Raw genomic sequence first — 19,787 nt, 5'->3', positions numbered from 1 at the left:
AGGATGTCAACAGGTGTGATGTTCCCAAGATGAGTACACCGCGGGTGAGCACTCTGTCCTGTAACTGACCTGAGGCAAAGGCGGAAGCTAGCAAAATGTGAGTTAGTGTGGGAAGATGCTGAGCAATAGTTGAGACTCATTCCCCCTGGAGAAACAGTCCCTAAGAAAGGGAGTCAGAGAAGGAGTGGTAGATGAATAGGAGGAAAAAATTAAATTGCCAAAGATCTTAGGAGTTAGAAAACTCAGTAAAGACCTTGAACATAAGCAGATAAACCACTACCACCAACAACAAATTTAATGGCAGGAATGTGAAATTGCCGAAGATCCTAGAAGGAATAAAACTCAGAAAAGATGTAAGTAGATAAAACCAACAAAAAAAGATTTTAATAACAGACAGGAAGGTACCAAGTGAATTCAAATACCTATGAATAATTATTGCAAGATAATGAGAATAAACTAATAAGGCCAAGGATCCTGTGGATTCCAAAGGGAATGTGAAACCACAAAAGGATGTTCTTGAATAGTTTAAAACTCAAATACATATAAGAATTGTGAGAACAGAATTCACAGTCTCTATGGTAGAAATGATTTATAGAAGAACTTGAATCCATGGTAGCAAACCTCATCAAAGAAAGTGGACGTAAAGGACAAATGGAAGAAAGAGAAGCAAAAATATGATCTTGAGACAAGCAAAACATTGATTTTGAAGACAATGCAGAGAGACAATATAAAGATGAGAGATCTCCTAGAACATTGCAAATTAAAAACCTAAACCTCTTACTGGAAGAAATAAAAAAAACTGCCTAGAACTTCTGAATACACAAAGTACCAATGAAAAGGATTTACTTTTCCTCCAGGAAACCACATCCACATCCTCCTCCTACACATACACACACACACCCCTTTGCTGCAAACTCCAAGACATATATTATTCATTTTAATGACAAGCAAAAAAAATTATGTAAGTGACTGGGAGTCTTTAAGATATAAAGGAAAGACAAGTTAGAATGATATGACTATTCTGCCACAGATAGAAGCCTCAGAAAGGAATACTGTGTTAGGGAGAGCAAAGATGCCCAAGATGCAACCCAAGGGAATTAATATGTTTTGCAAACTTGAACTGAATCATTAATGAAAAAAAAAAAAAGGACATTTAATTAAAAAAGAGGCATTTGTAAACTAAACAAGAGCAGAGTGTTTATTTTGCCAACATCCCAAACAATAGAAATACTAAAAAGTTAAATAGACAGTAGCCAAGGGAGGAACAAGTAACAAATTACTCTGGAAAATAAGAGGGGGAAAAAAAGGAAAAGTAGAAAGGAAAAGTCAGATTAAAAACAGCACCACCATCTAACAGAGGGACTATTAAGAAATTGCACACCCAGGAAAGGAGGGAGGAAATGGATCTTAGTTGAAGGAAGAATCCATGGACTAAAACTCCCAACACCTCACCAACAGGTGAAACTTTTTTTAGATAGGATTAAACTGCAGAACGAGAGGGTGAATATAAGGGCAAAGGGAAGGAAGAGACCAGAGAGGGATTGAGACAAAGTTAACAATGGAGAGAAATAACTCCTGTAGTCTTTCAGGAAGAAGAGGGCCATAGATGGGCTGAGGAGGAAGAGGGGAGGAGAAAGCTTGTTTCAGTTATGAGGTGTTTATGTAGGAGAAAAAATTGTAATAATGGAGGGTGAAGGAAGTGGATATCATCTTCAGGGATTTGGAGGCTATAATCTCACCTAGTTTTCTAAAGATGGAAACATATCAATGTATTTTAGCTTCAGAAGAGATGGGAAAAACCTAGGCTTTTCACAAGATTTGGGAGTTAGGATAAGCAGGCTGTTAGAAATCCTCTGATTCTAATAAAACGGTAAATGAGTAATTTATCAATGTGAAGATTACATCTACAATGCCACTATAAGAGCTTATAGTATTGAAATGGTGAAATTAATGACAAAATGAAGCTTAAGTTTAATTGAATAAAAACCACTCACTGCATACATTAAAATTTCCATTCAAAACATTTTAAATGTTGGCACAAATTGGTTGAACTATTTCTGTGATAGATATTTTTATGTTTGCACCTAAAATCTTGCACTTGTAAAATCTTGTCCTTCAAGATACATTTTATTCCGAGAATGCTGAATCTGATCAGTGATGTTTTAATCTAAACTGAAAGTAACACAAAAGGAGATCATGAATGCATTTTGCAAATAGATGTTTATATAATCATGAAAAATAATTTTGTCTGTAAAAAATAACTAGTTTCAAATGTATTATCATTGTCTGAATTATTTCTCTTATTCACCTGGGATTAACTATACAGTTTAAAGAGCTAAAAGCATATAAGAGCTTTACAAATCACAGCTAAAAAACTATGAAAAGGAGAAAACCAATTGGGAGCAACCAGTTCTAATTCTGAGCTAGACCAAGCTTTGACTTGAGAGCATCAACATCCATGGTAAACACGACATTAAAAATAAAGTAGTTTTATTGCAGGAAAAAGTAAATATATTTATTGCCATTTGAAACAATAAATTAATCCAAACATTGCAACCAGAAACAAGTATTCATTTGACAAAAACATACACATCATATTTATATCTGACCATTGAAGATTTCTAATAGGCACTTCTGTAACTCGTCTGCATGATTTGGTATAATTACACAGGAAACTAATTTAAATGAGTCCAGTAATCTGGTACAAAATGAGTACAGTTTTTAAGGACTCAAACCATTGATACATAATAAAACAATGATGAAAACAAACTTTAAACTAATGGGCTGATTTTCTTCTTTGGGTTTATAAAGGTATTAATGGTCTGTTATGTTACAGTTTAAAAAAAAAAAATACATGCTGTATAGAATCTTTCATATCTAAAAGGTCTCTTAAAGTCCTATTACTCAGATTTGTACAAATCAAGACCAGAATAGTTTTTTAGAAAAACAAGTAAAATATATATTCAATATCATTACTATTGTGCATCACTTTTGCTATGGTTCAATTTAATCATTTCAATTGTTTTTCTCATCAGCTTTATACGCCAATCTGAAAACTCCCTAACGTCATATGTATACTCTGTGCTGAACATACATTCTTATCAATCATTTATTCAGAACCATTTAGCTTATTACACTTTATTTTTTCCCCTTTTTCCATTAAGGTAAACGTACTTTATTAGCATGTTCTTTTGGGAACTTATAAACTGGTAAAAATCAGTGTAGTCATTTTGGATTTTAATAGAAATGCAAAGAACACTGCACAAATCCTGGAGAAGTTTTTAAACTAAATTGATTCCACCTTCTGGAGAGATTTTAAATCACAACTACCAAGAGAATTGCAAAACTACAAACTTTAAAGAAAGCATAGTATGAAGCTTTGGAAAGCTTGTATTATTGGTGATTAGTATTTTTAGAGTTTTGTGCTTTTTATGCCCTGAGTAACTAAATATGAAAAAGATCTAAAGTTCAATACCTGGAAATTCTTTGGAGAAATCCAATATATAAGTAGAAAGTACCATTACATGGTGTCCTAATAATACCCTCGCCCCCAGAGAGATAACTCAAGTAATGATAAGAGATTCTAGGACATTCTGAAGACTCTGATTTGAATTCTTTTAAAGGGCAATAAGTTCTCCCTGGCAGTGATTGCAGCAGTTGAAAGTTATATTTTCATATCTAGTATATGGATGGAATCGTCCAATATTTTTTTTTGTAGAAAGCAAAGTGGCTGGTGAAGACTCTGAAAATATTTCAGATGAGCTTTCTGTACAGGTAGCTGGATCTAAAATTCGCAGAATCTAAAGGGGAAAAAAAAAAGCTATGATCAGATTCAACATTAAGATAATAAAAACGACACATTGAAAAGGAATTGCTCTAAAAGTTCTTAGCCTCAATTCCATAATATATAACTACAATGTGTTGTATCTTCTTACTAGAAGACTACAAAGTTCACAAACGAACAAAACAAACAATGATGCCTAGTTACAACACCATGCACCTAGAGACAGTGCAACAAATAACAAATCATGGTGAAATTAATGCGCTCTCCCCCCACCCCCCAGCCCCATCTTAAAACAAACACTCCTATTTCATTGGATATGTTTGGGAAAATGAAGAGTTTGAACTACAACAATATCAATTTTTAAAAATCATATATGACTATTATTCATAAAATCACTTAAAAGTACAATAGACATTTTTTCACCCAACACTCAATGGAAAAAAAATGTTAGGCAAAACTGGAGTGCTTATTCACAGGTAAGCACAAAGACTTCAGAGATCAACATTCTAACTCAGAAAATTCTTTCCTAGAAATGACACATATAGAAATAGTAGTGAGAAACAGCAAAAATTCTAGGTGACCACACTTTATATTTAAAGGCCATGTCATAAGCAAAGAAGTCACGTCTGTTTGGATTCTCTACCGGAATATAACTTTTCTTTCTTTCCTCTTTCCTTGGAGATTAGTGATCATTAATTCTCCCCTCCATATTTTATAGATGAAGATAAAATAGCCCAGAGAATGTTTGATTAGGGTCTTTAGCAGCACAGAACCTAGATCCCAGGTTTCTTGATTTCAAATCTGGTATTTTTTTCCTTAACAACTATTGGCTCTCATAGGATCCCTTTCTCAGAACTCAAAAGTTGATGATTCTGAAAACAACTTACAGTTTCGGCCATTTTTTCAGCGGGAGTACTACAGAATTCAACAGCAGGGGAAGCCTTTTTTAGATTCTTAGTGCCAACATTTCCAAGCAGGTGTGAATTCAGTGCTGTGGCCAGTCTGTGATTTGCTGAGGCCAGCTCTGCAGTGCTATGGGGTTGTTCACTAGGGTAGTAAGTCTGCTCTCTACCCCACTGCAAGGAAACCAAGAGTTCTTCGAGTAATCTGCCACAGAAACAGACACAAACTGTTAATTGTTATGGGCCAGAACTCTGAAACAAGGATTATTACAAGCTGTTAAGTCAGTGGATTTAACAGTTAATGTTACAGCAAATTACAAGCCAGGTATACAAAATAAATGGGAAACATTTGAATTTGCATATTGTTTCTTCACTACAGAATTCAAAGAAAACTTAAGAAAATTCCAGACAAGGCAGATACATTTGATCTGGAAAATTAGGTAAGTTAATTAGCAAAAAGTTTGCTTAGATGCTGCTCACTGCAATAGGAAAGAGTAATAATAGTAATAGCCTCTCATTTATATAGTTTTCAAGGTGTTTGTGTGTGTGTGTGTGTGTGTGTGTGCGCATATATAGTTATGTTATATGTGCATTTCATTTATATAAATCTAATTACATAACATTTTGGGGAAAACAAAGGCACAAAACAATATCCACCTCATGTCATTTTGTGCCCACTGAGTGTAACCTGGGGCAGCAGGCCCAGATCGAACCTCTCGTTGTGTGAGCACCTTGCTATGCTAAAGGTGGCTGGGAACCTCTTCATCCTCTCAGCAGACTGACTACCCATTTTACTTGGGCTATAGTACTAAGGAGAGGATCCCCCCTTCCTTGGCTTTCCTGGGCAGCTAGAATAACCCAGCTCTGAATGTCCCCTCTGGTTTCAGGCCATTCTTCCCTCGCAGTAAAATCATGCTTACGGGAGAAGCCTTTTCTTCTCTGAAAACACAGCTTGGTTTTGTTTTTCCTTTGAGTAGAAGCCCTGATTATACCAACTTTCCTAATCAAAAGCTTAAATGGGTTGGTGAAAAAAATGTCATTTATTTCCACAGTACCTCTTAGGCCCATTTAAGCTTTCTTTTTTAAAAAACTATACTTCTCTTTCTAGTCCTCACTGTTTAATGACACACTATTGCACTTGATGAGAAATCAAAAGGATCTTCAAGAGTAATTTCAATTTAGGATTTTTACTATACACTTTCTCTAGACTCTAAAACCCTTTCTAAAATCCTTCCAAAAATCCTATGAAGGATCATCTCCATTTTACACATACATAAACTAAGGCTATAGGGGCAGCTAGGTGGCACAGTGAGTGAATAGAGCACCAGCCCTGAAGTCAGGAGGACATGAGTTCAAATTTGGTCTCAGACACTTAACACTTTCTAGTTGTGTGACCCTGGGCAAGTCACTTAACTCCAATTGCCTCAGCAAAAAAATAAAACAGTAAAATAAGGCTCAGAAAGGTTTAATAACATGGCCATGGTCATACAGTAGGTAACTAAATGAGGCAAAGTTTGAAACAAGGTCTTCCTGGCTCTACCATGACATGCTATTTTTCCCATTAAAATAGGTCGGGGTCCTCTTAAGTATGTGCCTTCCAATAAGACTACCTACTTGACAGCTGGAGATCTAACATGCCATAGATGGTATTTTCATAATCATGGTATAACCCAGAGTAGCATAATAATAATTTAGAATAACTCTTAGAACTCTAATAACTGGTATTATCTCTATACAACATAGCCATCTCCCATCCTCCATTCCATGTTCATAGCCCTAATTTAGGTTCTCATGACTTCTTGCCTCAACTATTACAGCAGCCTGATTGGTCTAACTTTTGTTTCCAGCTGTCAAATTTCAATTCTTAGAGCTTGAGTCTGGCCATGTCCCCTCCTGGCTTAAGCTCCAATGGCTCTCTACTGAGTCCATGGTAAATTACAAACTCTTAAAATGGTCAGCATTTAAAGCCCTTCACAATCAGGTTTTGGTCTGTCTTTATAGACTGATTACATATTATTCTTTCTGACTGAAAGTATATAAATTAAAATATTAAAATTGCTTAAACTCTGAAACTATTATTATTTTTGAGTGTGTATCACCAATACCTATTAAACACACAGCTGGAGCTCAATAAATGCTTGTTGAGCTGAATTAAATTTATACATATATATATTTACACCAGACTTGTGAGAATGCAAATTGGTAACTGGTACTGAATGGTCTTGAAGTCTGAAATTCTGTATTTCAAAGCATGTAAGGAAGATTTCTTATAATACCTGCTCTCACAGAAAACTTTCTAGAGGAGGCAAGCCATCTAACTCTCAAGGCATATCCTACATTTATCCTCAAAGATTCCTCCTGCAGGATGGAGAAGGCTTTGAATTTTTTTGTGGAACTTTCAGCCTATTGCTGTACAGTATAATAAAGGAACAAATAGAACATTAACTCAAAAGAGAAGTCTGGGTTTTGGGAGAACAAACACTGTATGGCTTACTTATGAGTAGCGATCATTTCTTGCCGGAACTGTTCTCGTTCACTGAGGAGGTCTTGAATAGCGCTCTGGGCATCCCGGCTTTGACGCTGTAAAGCTGCTCTAGCATTGGTTAACTCATCAGCCATAACCCTGCAAAAGATTGAATGTCTGACAAATGAAATCTTTTAAAGTCAAAACCAAAAAATTCCTAAAAAACCCAAACACTAAGTAATTTACTTTACAACTGACACAAAGAAATTTTTATGTGGAAATATCTTTTAAAATTTTGATGAAAATTTTCAATTTAATTTGTTGCTTATGAATGGCATACAATTAAAGTTACGTATAACAGGAAAAAGGCTACAAGATAAGTATAATGATTCCCATAGGATGTCATCTTTATTTTTCAATTATCAAGTCTCTTAAATTTGTGTGTGTTCTTCCTCCCAACTAACAACCATCTGAATAACATGGTCTCAGACTGAGTTTTTTCACTGAGTACTACAAAGTAGAAATTATTTTAAAATTAGTCTTGTGTGCTCAAAATTATTTAGATATAATGTTAACAAGGATTTGACAAAAGACAGCAGTTCTTTTCAAATACTATTAGAGGGTAAATAAATAATGCAAAAAAGAAATCTATTGTTCTTAGAGCTTTTCAAAGGCTATAAAGTAATCATGAATTTTAATATACTCAATGAAAATTAATGAATGTTTAATATTTTTTATGAAATCCACACAACTACAAAAAAAATTTTTTTAAAGTCATTCTGTAGTAGGACAATTAAAATAGAAACTCATTTTAAAGCCTTTGGTGAATGTTCTTTCACAAATTTATGAAACATATGATACTGTTTTAAGCACTTCTGCCATACTGGATAGTGCTCAGTTATTTTCCTTTTTTGGGGGCGGCAGAAAGAGAACAAAATGGATCTGTAATTTCATTGTCTAAGAGCCTTTGTACTAATGGAGTTCAGAAATTGCTCTTGTCTGCCCAGAGTCACGTGGCCACCTCTGTCTGAGGCAGGATTTGAACCTGGGATTTCTGATGTTTTAGCCAGTTAACCAACCACAATTCTATACTTCTGGAATTCTACTTCATGTGTAAGCCAGGTTTTTCCAGATGACTTGCAAGTTTAGTTTATAATGAGAACATCTGTTTCAATTCTTAACATCTTTATATTTCATTTGCAATGTTAAAAAAAAAAAAAATCTAACACCTTATTGGTGTTCTCAAAAGCAGGAACAGCAGCTTTACTAGTTTTCCTATTAAGTCTGCTAAGAGTATTCCCTCCTGCAATCCAAAGTCTAAGAGGAAGGGGTGCGATGTTGTCTATGGGTAACTTTTGCTCCTAGAACCAAAATTCTATCAGTCTAGATGTGAGCCATTCACTATTTCAGATTCTGTACAAGTTGACTTCACATTACTTTTCAATTCATTTACTGACAGTTTAGGTACCTATAGAGGAAATACTCTAAAGAGTCTAAAGGACCTTCTTTTTGTTCTGTTGTTTATTATTCCATCATCACAGAGAGAGATCCATTTCCCTCATCTGAAAATCTGTCCCATTTTTGCAATGAAGACAATAAAATCTTCATTGCTAATCTCAGAAAATCAAGTGAAAATGATAAATGAAAAATACTCCATAACTCACAAAGTGGTAAATGTTTGCTATTACTGTAGAAGAAAGAACATCTTGTAGCAGCTATAATGTGCTCTAATGTCCCTAAATTCAAAGTTTCAATATTTTTCACAATAGATTCTGCTTTTGTGTGTTTACAGGTTTTGTGTGCCTCACTGGGTCTTTCCTGCTGCCATCATCTATTACTATGTAGAGACCTGGTATGTATTTCATTTGTCTGTGTATGAGTAAACTGACTTCTATGTGCTTTGTCTCTAATTATAATTGACCTCCTTCAGGGCAGGGCCCATTCATTTGTCTTTGCGTTCCCAGTTGTACTCCATGGGGTAGTCTCACATGGTAGCACCAAATACTCACAAAATTAGGTGAAATAGCATAATACCTGCTTGCTAGGAATTTACTTCGCCATACATCACACTGTATAGACATGCGTTCTAACTGTTCAGAGAGCTGAGCTGTGTTCCGACCCAGGGCCTCATTTTCTAAAATAAGCTGATTTTTCTCACGAGCCAAACGTTCAAAGTGATATTGCAGATCATCCCCAACAGAAGCTACTAACAACTTCTTTAATTCACGATTTACCTAGAAAAGAAGAACAATAATAGTCAGCCTTGGCTAATCAGTGAAATAAGAGAATTAATGCTAATGAAGTAACATGGAATAGGGTACTAAGATAAAAGGTTCAGTTGTTTGTGGAAATGTTATGTAACACAAGATTGTGTTCACCAGGAACATCTTAGAATATCTTAATATTTCTGAATTTCAAATCCTTGATGATAAAATTCAAACTCCAGATGGTCACTTGAAGCCTTTCACAGTCTGCTTCTAATCTACTTTTCCAAGCTCCATACATATTTTTGCCCTTAGGAAGCCTGGCTTCCCTTTCAGCCCTGAGTGCAGTCTTCCTGCTCTGGCTAGGCTTTTTCTCACAGATTCTTGGCTCCCATGCCTGAAGAGTACCCTCTTTACCTCCCCCATCCTCTGTCAAACTTGGGCTCCCATGTCTTCTGCCTTACCGGGTCTTTTCTTGCTGCCATCACCTATTACTATGTAGAGACCTGGTATGTATTTTATTTGTATTTGTATGAGTAAACTGACTTCTATGCACTTTTTCTTTGATTACAATTGACCTCTTCCAGGGCAGGGGCCATTTCATTTGTCTTTGTGTTCCCAGTTGTATTCCACAGGGTAGTCACATGGCAGCACTAAATAAATGTTTGTTGACTGACAGAAGACTACCTATAGCATCCAAATGCTTATGACACTACTGGCTATTTTGCTGATAGCTTCAGATAGGACTCTCCATCTGTTGGATCTTGGAAACCTAACTAGGTTAAACAAAGGTCTGGGAGCAGATCAGGAAACTGGCACCAAACTCTGCATCTTTTTTTTTTTTTTTTTTTCTTCTTCTTCTGAGGCTGGGGTTAAGTGACTTGCCCAGGGTCACACAGCTAGGAAGTGTTAAGTGTCTGAGACCACATTTGAACTCGGGTCCTCCGAATTCAAGGCTGGTGCTCTATCCACTGCGCCACCTAGCTGCCCCCAAACTCTGCATCTTTCAACAATATCTCTTATTTTAAAAATACTTTTTTCATCCCTATTTTGTGAGTAGCCATCAATTCAATCCCCCAAATAAATTAATTTTCTATTCTTAAATATGTGGGAGAAATGATTCCAAAAGGCTGTTTGTTTTTCTTAAATATTCCTTGATTACTTATATTAGATGTCCAATAGAGAAAACCACTGATATATTTTTGACGTCGTTGGCAAAAATGTCTTTGACATCTTAGTCAACAAAAATAAGTAAGCAATAATTACTGGTGTGGTCAGTACTTTGGGTGGCCTGCTTTTCTATCTAGACAACATTTTATTATGACCACTGTGACCCATCTTGTGGTTTGAGATGCTACTAAGGTATAATTTTCTATGTGCAGAGGAACACTTATGTGATCAGTGAAGTCCATGTTATTATTATGGCTACAGATACAGTTATTGGTATTATTACTGTCTACTGAAATTACAATTGCAACACCCAATTTTGGGACCTTTCCTAAGCAGAAAACATTTTTCCAGTAAGTAGAGTTTACTATACTCCTTTGTTTTTTTGCTTGCATGTTGAATTAGGAATTTTCTTTGAAACCCACTATTGCTTGTAAATTTGCTTGTTAAAAGTACAAGTTTTTCTTCCTTTTCTTTTTACAAAAGATTTTGTATGTAAATACTGTTTTTCTCCTCTTCCCCTATCCCTCAATCAAGATTGTATTTACGATGTTTATCAATATCCAAACAGTCAAATGACATCCTGAGATAACCATCATCTTTCAAACTCATTGGCCATATATTATTATCCTTTGGTTATTTGTGGTAATCCAACACAGATTTCTTCCCAAAAAGAGGTCTACACCTGAGGCCATGAAGGTCAAAGACATATCAGAAGTATAGAAATCCATCAAGAGGTTTCTAATCTTTGGGCCCAGTTAGTACTCAGAAAAGACTATCTATGCTTAAACACCATCTGACCAATTAGCTCTTAAAACTCTTCAAGAGTACTTAATGAGCAAGAGTCTCAAAAAATCAAGCAGTTTTGGGCACATGAACAGGAGCAATTCAGCCTCACCCCACAGCCCAAGACACCTCATCCTCACCTGGTCTTGGCACTTATATGTGTGAACACAAGGCAGATACAGGACCTGAAGAAACCTGGCAGGCCCAGAAGAGGTGCCCTTTGATCTAGAAGCATACAAGGCAAGTGAGAGGAGCAGTGCACTTTCTTCACTTGTTAAATCATCTGAGATCCTCCCCGCAGGCTAGGGGCTACTTTTGCTTTTCCCTTTAATAGTATGGGAAGGTAATAAGAACCATATGACTATTCCTTTAATATGATCATCTCTTGAACCCACAGAATTAACCCCATAAGTCTATAACACTGAATCACCACTTCAATTTAAAAGAATATTGAGAAATTATCTACTTCATGCAAGGCACATCTTAGGCAACATAGTACATAGAGAGTACTAGGCTTAGACACAGCAAAACCTGGGTTCAAATCCTGCCTTTACTACTTATTATATCACCACAGCCACATTCCTTAATTTCTCTAAGCTTGGATCCACATTCTAATATAAGTTATAGAGAGGCTGCACTTACACTGTGAAATGAGGGGAGTCTTCATACCAGTTAAATCACAGATTCCTTAAGCAGATGTATGTATAAAGCTTCTACAAGGCATGAGATCTACAGAGTCCTTGCCCTCAAGGACCTTAAAACTGAATGGGGAAAAACCCATAATGAACTACTATAACATAAAAAATAATGTTTTAAGTATAAAGGACAATTCCAAAGTGCTGAGTAACTTGAGAGACATCATTTCTAGCTGGAAGGAACCAAGAAAACTCCAATTCTAATCCTATTACCAGAAACTTGGAGCAATTGTGAAATGCAGGACAGAATCTTTTAGAGCCTTGCATAGTGCCAGGAAATGCACATGTGCATGTATGTGTGTGGGTGTTGTTGGAGGCAACAGAGGGCACTGTAATAGTATTCCCAAATATGCAGAAAGGAGATACATTTTTTGCAATGACTAGATTTTGCAGGCTCAAGTGTAAAGAATGCTCTTTTTTAAGGCTGCTCTCACCTCTGTCTGCACACGGAGTTGGTTGGAAAGCCCTTCTTTGTCCTGCAGCAATCTCTTTTCAGAACTTCTGAGTTTTTCTACTTTGTTTTTTAGCTCTGCCACCTCTTTTCTGGGATCTACGACTCCATCTGATTGACTTAAAAGTTCTCCTTTATGATGTCCCAAAGATTTAACCAGTTTGGCATTTTTGGCAGGGATATCATGGGATATAGCAGCTTTGGGAACTAGTATTCGAACAGCTTCAACTTCTACTGCTTTGTCAGTGATAATCTTGCCCAGCTGAAGCACCCCTGGGCTCAGTGATGGAACAGGTTTCTTCCGAGGACTTCGCAGGCCATGACAGCTCTGGGGATGGATTCCAGAGGTAACTTCCACTGACTTAGATGGCTGCTCAGTTTCCATTCCATCTCCAGCCCCACGGATTGGTACTGAAGCAGGACTTACTAAAATTTGGAAAACAAAGAACAAACATTTGCTAATAAAATCATTCTGCTTTGCTTCATAATTTAGAATGACTAACAAAAAATAATCCAGAGTTAGTATTTATATAATGTTTTCAAAGGACTTTAAGAATATTATTTTATTCTCAAACAACCCTGGGAGGTAAAAGCTATTGTTATCCCCATTTTACTGAAGAGAAAACTAAGGTACAGAGGTTAAGAGAATTGCGTGGGATCACCCATACAGGGAGTGTCTGAGACAAGATCTGAAGTCTCCCTGACTTCTGGTTAAGGGCTCTATCTACTGGCTCATCCAAGACCATCTTTTGTCCAAGGCTTGTCATCTCATTTCATTAGATTGTGCACAAGTGAATAGTTTTCTTTATCTATACAAGTAACTACTATACTAGCCACAGAAAATACATGAAAAGTGTTAGCCTGTTTATCCTGAAATATGATTGGATTCTTCTTGGTTAAACTCTTGGCAGGTTTGTCTGTCTGTTTTTTGGAGGGGGAGAAGATTCCTTTGTTCTTTTTTATTCTGGCATATATGAAAGAGTTCAGTGTAAGCGTAAAGTCTATATGCCCAAATAATCACCTGCTACAGTTGTACAACTATGCTTAACTATCACCAGATTCATATCCCTTATACATTACTCTGACCATATCAGTACTCTGTTCAAAACCTTTTAAATATAAATTCCCAGAGTAGGGGTCAAAGTTACCCTTCAACTGGCCCCATTCCATAATTTTACCACAAAAATAGCAATTTAAGGAAACATAAAAATACTAATGTCTCCAAATTACTCAGACTGATGCCATTAAATTAAAAGAACTGAAGTAAATGTAATAAGACTAAGCATTTATCCAGTTTTCTTCTATTAAATGGGGGTTGAGGGAGTGCAAAGTAATAATTTTTCTCTTTATTTTCAAAAATAACCCATTCTCATGTCTATCTCCAACAGTCATATTCTAGTCTTCCTGAAAGGTTTCCCTATTTTTTCTTCCTCATTAATTCCTACTCACACTTCAGGACTGAGTCCCATCTTCTTTATGCTAATGCTGATGCTGCTGGCTATATTGTTTTAATCTGGCATGCAATCTTACGTTTTATCACTGTATAATTGTTTCATGTCTTTTCATGAATCTAAGCTCTTAAGGGCAATAGGACTGTGTCTTATACTTCTTTTACATATGATGTACAATGCCTAAAAGTCATGAATTCATATTGAGTCTTTGTCGATTATTAGTTGATTGAAACCATTTTTTCCTGATGTGTTGAAACTTTAGCACTGAAAATAAAAACCACTTATTTTCAGATTATTTCCTTCCAACTTATCAAACTGAATAAGCTAGGAAAAACTTATCATTGTCATTCTCTTGAGTGAAAAAACAAAACTAAACAACAACAACAACAAAAAAAAACAATGATTCATTGAAAGCAGGATCACTGCTGATTTTAGAGCTTAGCCATATGGGACGAAATAAACTAAGAAATGCCTGGGCATTCTGAGCAGATAATTAAGCCTTCCATTAAAGTCTTATATTAACATATTCAGTGATATCTTATTTATCTAAAGGTCACATTCCTGAGAATGTCATTCTAACTACTGCCAAAAAACTTCCCTCAAACAACCACAACAAAAACAACAATAATAATAAACACCAAAGAACAACATAAGCAAAAACAAGAATCTGAAAAAGCAGTTACAAAGACCAGGTTTTAAAAATAATAATGTGGTTTCTTTTTTTTTAAATGTCCTTACATTACAAAATATATTTTTAGCACATTTCCCGGGGTACTATAGATTAGTAAAAAAAAAAAAAAAAAAAAAAAAAAAAAATGGAAAGATGAAAAACTGCTGTAAATAGGCATAATACTAGCCAGGAAGAGAAAGAAAAACTAAAATATCACAAAATAATATGATGTAATGATGTAAATGATGTAATTAATGACCTTCATTCTTCATCATCACCATCACAACCAACAAGCAATTTTAAGTATGGTACAAACACTACAGAGGCAAAGACATTCAAGAAACAGTCCTTAAATTCAAGGTTTTTAAATTTAATTGGGAATAAAGAAGATATATATTAACAACAACACAAGATGGAACTCACAAGTGGCCTTGCAAATTGTACTAAAGTAGTTCTACTTTGTAGTGATTACTCAATATGTCTCTGGTGACATTCCTGTCTTTAAATGAATCTATTTAGTCACCCCAAAGTAAATAACTCTTCATTGAACTTGAAGCAAAATTCCTTTTAAGCATAAAAAATACTTTTCAAAATACAAGGCAGGATTGCTGTCAAGCACCAACAAATGCCCAAGAAGTTCCAAACATGCAAGCTATTGTAACGTTTCACTGTAACTCCCATGTAATTTAGAGAATTCAAACTGATGATGCTGTAGCAAAGTCCTTTCTAATCTCCACCCAAAGCCCTTGAATGGTTTTTTGAAATGGGAAATCACAATAATATAAGGCACTATTTGATCTTTAAAGATTCTAACATCTTTCCAAAGTGGGGAAAAAAAAAATTCTAATAATGTCCTAATTCCTATATATCAAGTCCTAAAAATGGAATTTTAAAATATACCAAAGAGAAGTTTGGGGTACTAGTTTAGAAAGGATGTTAGTAAGCTAGAAAGGTGAAGGAGAATAAAGAGTGCAGGAAGAGCCTAAAGTTGCATATGTGGAGACTAGAAGGATGGTGATGTGCTCAAATAAATAGGGAAGTTTGGAAGTGATAGATTTAGGGGGAGGGGGAAGAAAGTTGTTGAGTCTGAGAAGCCTTTGGGAGAGCTGGGTCTAGAAATGTTTTGGAAACAGATGGTGATGTCATACTGATTTTAGTTCAGAAGAAAGCTTAGGGAAAGACTAATATATTTGGGAGTCATCTGCATGTGATTGGGTTGTTAAAAGAGTATAGAGAGAGTTGACAAAGCCTTGGAAGATGTCTATAATTAGGAAGTGAGAGAATAATATAGTTGTTTGATCATATCTGACTCTTCATGACCCATGGACCACAACAAGCTAGGCTTTTTAGTTCTCCATTATGTCACGAAGTTTGCCCAAGTTACTTCCATGACACTATTCTTTTCATCTTTTTCCTTTTGCCTTCAATAATTACTATCATCAGAGTCTTTTCCAATGTGTCCCATCTTTATATTTCTCTTTCATGTAGTCTTCTCTGAGTTCTCCACTGTCCTATTTCTCAACCTTCAAAATACCTTGTAATATTCTTATGAAGATGAATACATGCACTTGTGCTATGTTTATTTGTGTATCTGCCTTTATTTCATGGTACATTGTAAGCACCTTAGGAGTTGAAACTGTTACATTTCTTTCTTTATTTTCTTTGCAACTTAGCAAAACACTTTTGTGATACTTGGTGAATTGCATCTATACAATCAAGAGGTTCCTAAAAAATTACAGAGATATCTATATTCATGTACATACATGTAATATTTCTGAAAATAATTCATAATTTGAAGACATTAGGGAAGTCTGCCACTAAAAGGAAAATCTTGCTGTAAATCCTTTCATTGTGAAAAAGATCATCCCTTATATTTTGTTTAAAAGTAATTTTCATAGGTAAGATTTGCTTAAGTCAGGATATCTATATCTATTATGTATATCTGTTACTTGTTAGTTATTTGCATGCTTTATTTAGTCCACATTAATTTTCAAGAAGAGAGAACACACATCTGAAAACTGTGCTTTTATAGCACCTAAACAAAGCTACACATGAGAACAAATTCTACATAATTAGGGTAACATTTAATACTTTGCTTTTAATTATTCAAATTACAATTGTATTACATTATTATTATATTGCTACAAGAAACTTGATCCCTTACAGGTCTCTTCACAAATTTTCTCTCTCTCTCTCTCTTTTTTTTTTTATTATGCATTATAAAATACTTACCTTTGATGTCAGGACTTTCAAGGGAAGTCATTTTTCCTTACTCAGAGTACTTTACCGGGTGACGGCTGCTGAAATATAGAAATGTATTAGTATGAAAGAATGAACAAAATGTAAATTAATTTGGCAACTGTATCCTTACCTGAAATATTCTAAACCGTTAACTGCTTCCCCAATGAGATTATATGTGCCCCAGCTACCTCTGAAATTTATTACTTTATGGCAGTGGTCCTCAAACTTTTAAAATAGGGGGCCAGTTCACTGTCCCTCAGACTGTGGGAGGGCTGGACTATAGTAAAAACAAAAGCTCACACTCTGTATCGGCCCCTCAGCCCATTTGCCATAACCCAGCGGGGCCGCAAAAAACGTCCTCAGCAGCCACATCTGGCCCCCAGGCCGTAGTTTGAGAACACCTGCTTTATGGGATATAGTCTCATAGATATCTTGTAGTGTTGATCAGACATCTGGGCTATTCTTTTCAATTCTGTTTAGCACATTTAAGCAAAATATTTACACAGTGATGCCGCAGGAAGCATAGTGCAATGAATGGAGAAACAGACTTGAAACTAGGAAGACCTGGGTCCAAATCTCACTTCTGACATGTACTCACTGTATGACTCTGGGCAAGCCCCTTAACCTCTCAGTGCTCTAGCCAAAGGCTTAATGATGAGTTACAATAGGGGTGAGGATGTTGGGCCCATGGTGATAAAGGCCTGTTAAATTATGTGCCAAGGCAATCATAGGTGATGAGCTGAAAGACAGGCACAACAACTTCTCAAGGCTTGAGTTCTTTAAATTTATAATTTTGTATAGCCTGCAAATAATATTATAAATATCCAAATGACTCTTGGAAGAAAAAAGGTTCTCCACCCCTGAGTTACAGAGATGGCACAGACTTGAGTTAGTGGAGGAAATTTCCTCCTTGGTGAATTTCCTTTACCAATAAGTAAAATAAAAGTTCCAGTTCTATACTTATTAGGAGAACTACTAGGTAAATAATAAATGCTTGGGAAAATTAAGGATGGTTAGACTCATAATAAGACTTGTTAGAATATAACACTTATCTTTTAATATATGAAGTATTGTCATTAAGAAGGATAAAATTTATTCTGCTTAGTACTAAAAAGCAGAACAAGGCCAATCAGTAAACAACATGGCATGGCACACTTTTGTTCAAAAAAAGTAAGAACCTCTTAACCAGGGGTTCTCAAACTACAGCCTGTGGGCCAGATGCTGCCTCTCAGGAAGTTTATGGAGCTTGCTGGCTTATGGCAAATGGGCTGAGGGGCAGAGACAGAGTGAGTTTTTGTTTTTACGATAGTCCGGCCCTCCCACAGTCTGAGGGAAGTTTGAGGATCACTGCTCACAATCAAGGTTGTCTTAAAACAGAATATGTTTCCTCCATAGGCTATGGATTGTTTATCTTAGGAAGATTTCAAGCAGAGGCTTGAGTACAATTTGTCAGGGATGCTATAGAAGAGATTCACACTTCAGAAAAAGGGTTACACTAGAGACCACTGCCTTTGAGCTGGAAGGGACCTTAGAAAGTTCAAAATAATTCCATAAGGCTGAAGATAAAAGAATTTAAATTATTCACTCAAGTTGAATTACAGGTCAAGGAACAAAGACAAACAAAACCCAGGATTGACTCAATCTAGTACTTGTACAACTCTGAGAGTTCTCAAACTTCCTAATATTAGAATTCCATTTCACATGATAGGAACTATACTATAAGTATTTGCTGAGGAAATACCAAAAAGCACTAGAAATTAAATATTACTTTCTAGCATTTATATTTTTAAAATCACAAGAACACTGACATATATTTGAAATATAAACCATATAAATATCACAGAAGGAAAGGTTATTTCTGATTTATTTCTATATGAGATCCATTGGGGCTTTGCAGGTTAGGAATAAATAACAATACAATAATATGGAGTTTTAACATTTTCTTTCTTTTTTTTTTTCCTCTGAGGCTGGGGTTAAGTGACTTGCCCAGGGTCACACAGCCAGGAAGTGTTAAGTGTCTGAGACCAGAGTTGAACTCAGGTCCTCCTGAATTCAAGGCTGGTGCTCTATCCACTGCGCCATCTAGCTGTCCCGAGTTTTAACATTTTCAACTCTGAAATTCTATTGCCCAGCAGGGAAAAAGTCTGATGCAACATTGTTACCACATTCATATCAATGTAATGACTTCCAACAATGTCATCAATGTTGACATCAATGTGTTGACACAGCACCATTTCACAACCTATACTAGGATAGGGTTTCAACTGCCGAAAATTTAAAAAAAATTTTTAAAAGTATCCTTACTATTACTGGTAACTGACTACTTAATTGTGGCTATCTCTGATAGGATACACTGTAGAAGAAAAAAGTGACAAGTGTAATGAATGGTTCAGAACGGACCGTCACCTGTCTTTGGGGTACGAGGGACTTGTAACTGAAGGGCTCTCCATCAATCACAATCTGCCCTCAGTTCTAATCTATGGGGAAGGGTGTCCAAGATTCTCCCCTCCTCCCTCCTCTCCCCCCTCCAGCGGAAAGGTACTACGTCGCCCTCTTTGGAAACTCTTTATAGAACTATGAACAACAGAAGCCGCCCACATGACCACCAGAGAAATGAAAACCCTAATGGTCTTCTGGTCCCGGAAATTTGGGGAAACGGGATTTCCCAGGCTCCGTCCTGCCTACACTACCCATTCAAATTTGATTAGTGACCCGTGTCACTCTTCCCGCTGCCCATATAACTCTTCCATTCCTTGTTCTTCAAGCCTTTATCGCGGGCTGCTATGATCTTACCGTAGATTTCGCGGAATACTTTTCTTCTTTGTTCCCAGGTCTGGGATGCACAGCCGCCCGCAGCCATACAGACAAACCTAGCTTCTCTTTCTCCTCTGACTCCTTCCGGTTTCTAGGAGATTCGCTTCCGGGTTATCCCCATCCACCAACGGAAATAGTTTTTGGATGTTGTTCTAAGT

General features: G+C 36.1%; 1 protein-coding gene across 4 annotated transcripts; it reads right to left on the bottom strand.

The window, feature by feature from the left end:
- Nucleotides 1-1,951: 1,951 nt before the first annotated feature.
- On the bottom strand, nt 1,952-19,715 carry BLZF1 (basic leucine zipper nuclear factor 1). 4 transcript variants are annotated; one of them, XR_012488999.1, is made up of 8 exons: nt 19,609-19,715; nt 16,807-16,874; nt 12,437-12,879; nt 9,185-9,384; nt 7,181-7,309; nt 4,672-4,891; nt 3,476-3,800; nt 1,952-2,172 (listed from the first exon to the last, which is right to left on the bottom strand). XR_012488999.1 is itself a non-coding variant. In XM_074308295.1 (7 exons), exons 2-7 carry the CDS (start codon nt 16,835-16,837, stop codon nt 3,618-3,620), a joined length of 1,206 nt encoding a protein of 401 aa, XP_074164396.1. In that variant the 5' UTR covers nt 16,838-16,874; nt 19,609-19,715; the 3' UTR covers nt 2,474-3,617. The 4 variants fall into 4 exon arrangements, 2 of the variants coding, with proteins under 2 accessions (XP_074164396.1, XP_074164395.1); XR_012488998.1 differs by having other exon boundaries at nt 16,807-16,871; XM_074308295.1 differs by lacking the exon at nt 1,952-2,172 and having other exon boundaries at nt 2,474-3,800.
- Nucleotides 19,716-19,787: the final 72 nt, after the last annotated feature.

The sequence above is a fragment of the Sminthopsis crassicaudata genome, chromosome 4 (assembly GCF_048593235.1).
Source record: "Sminthopsis crassicaudata isolate SCR6 chromosome 4, ASM4859323v1, whole genome shotgun sequence".
Taxonomy (NCBI): domain Eukaryota; kingdom Metazoa; phylum Chordata; class Mammalia; order Dasyuromorphia; family Dasyuridae; genus Sminthopsis; species Sminthopsis crassicaudata.
The sequence above is the reverse complement of the archived record's forward strand: the minus strand, read 5'-3'. Positions and strand labels throughout refer to the sequence as shown.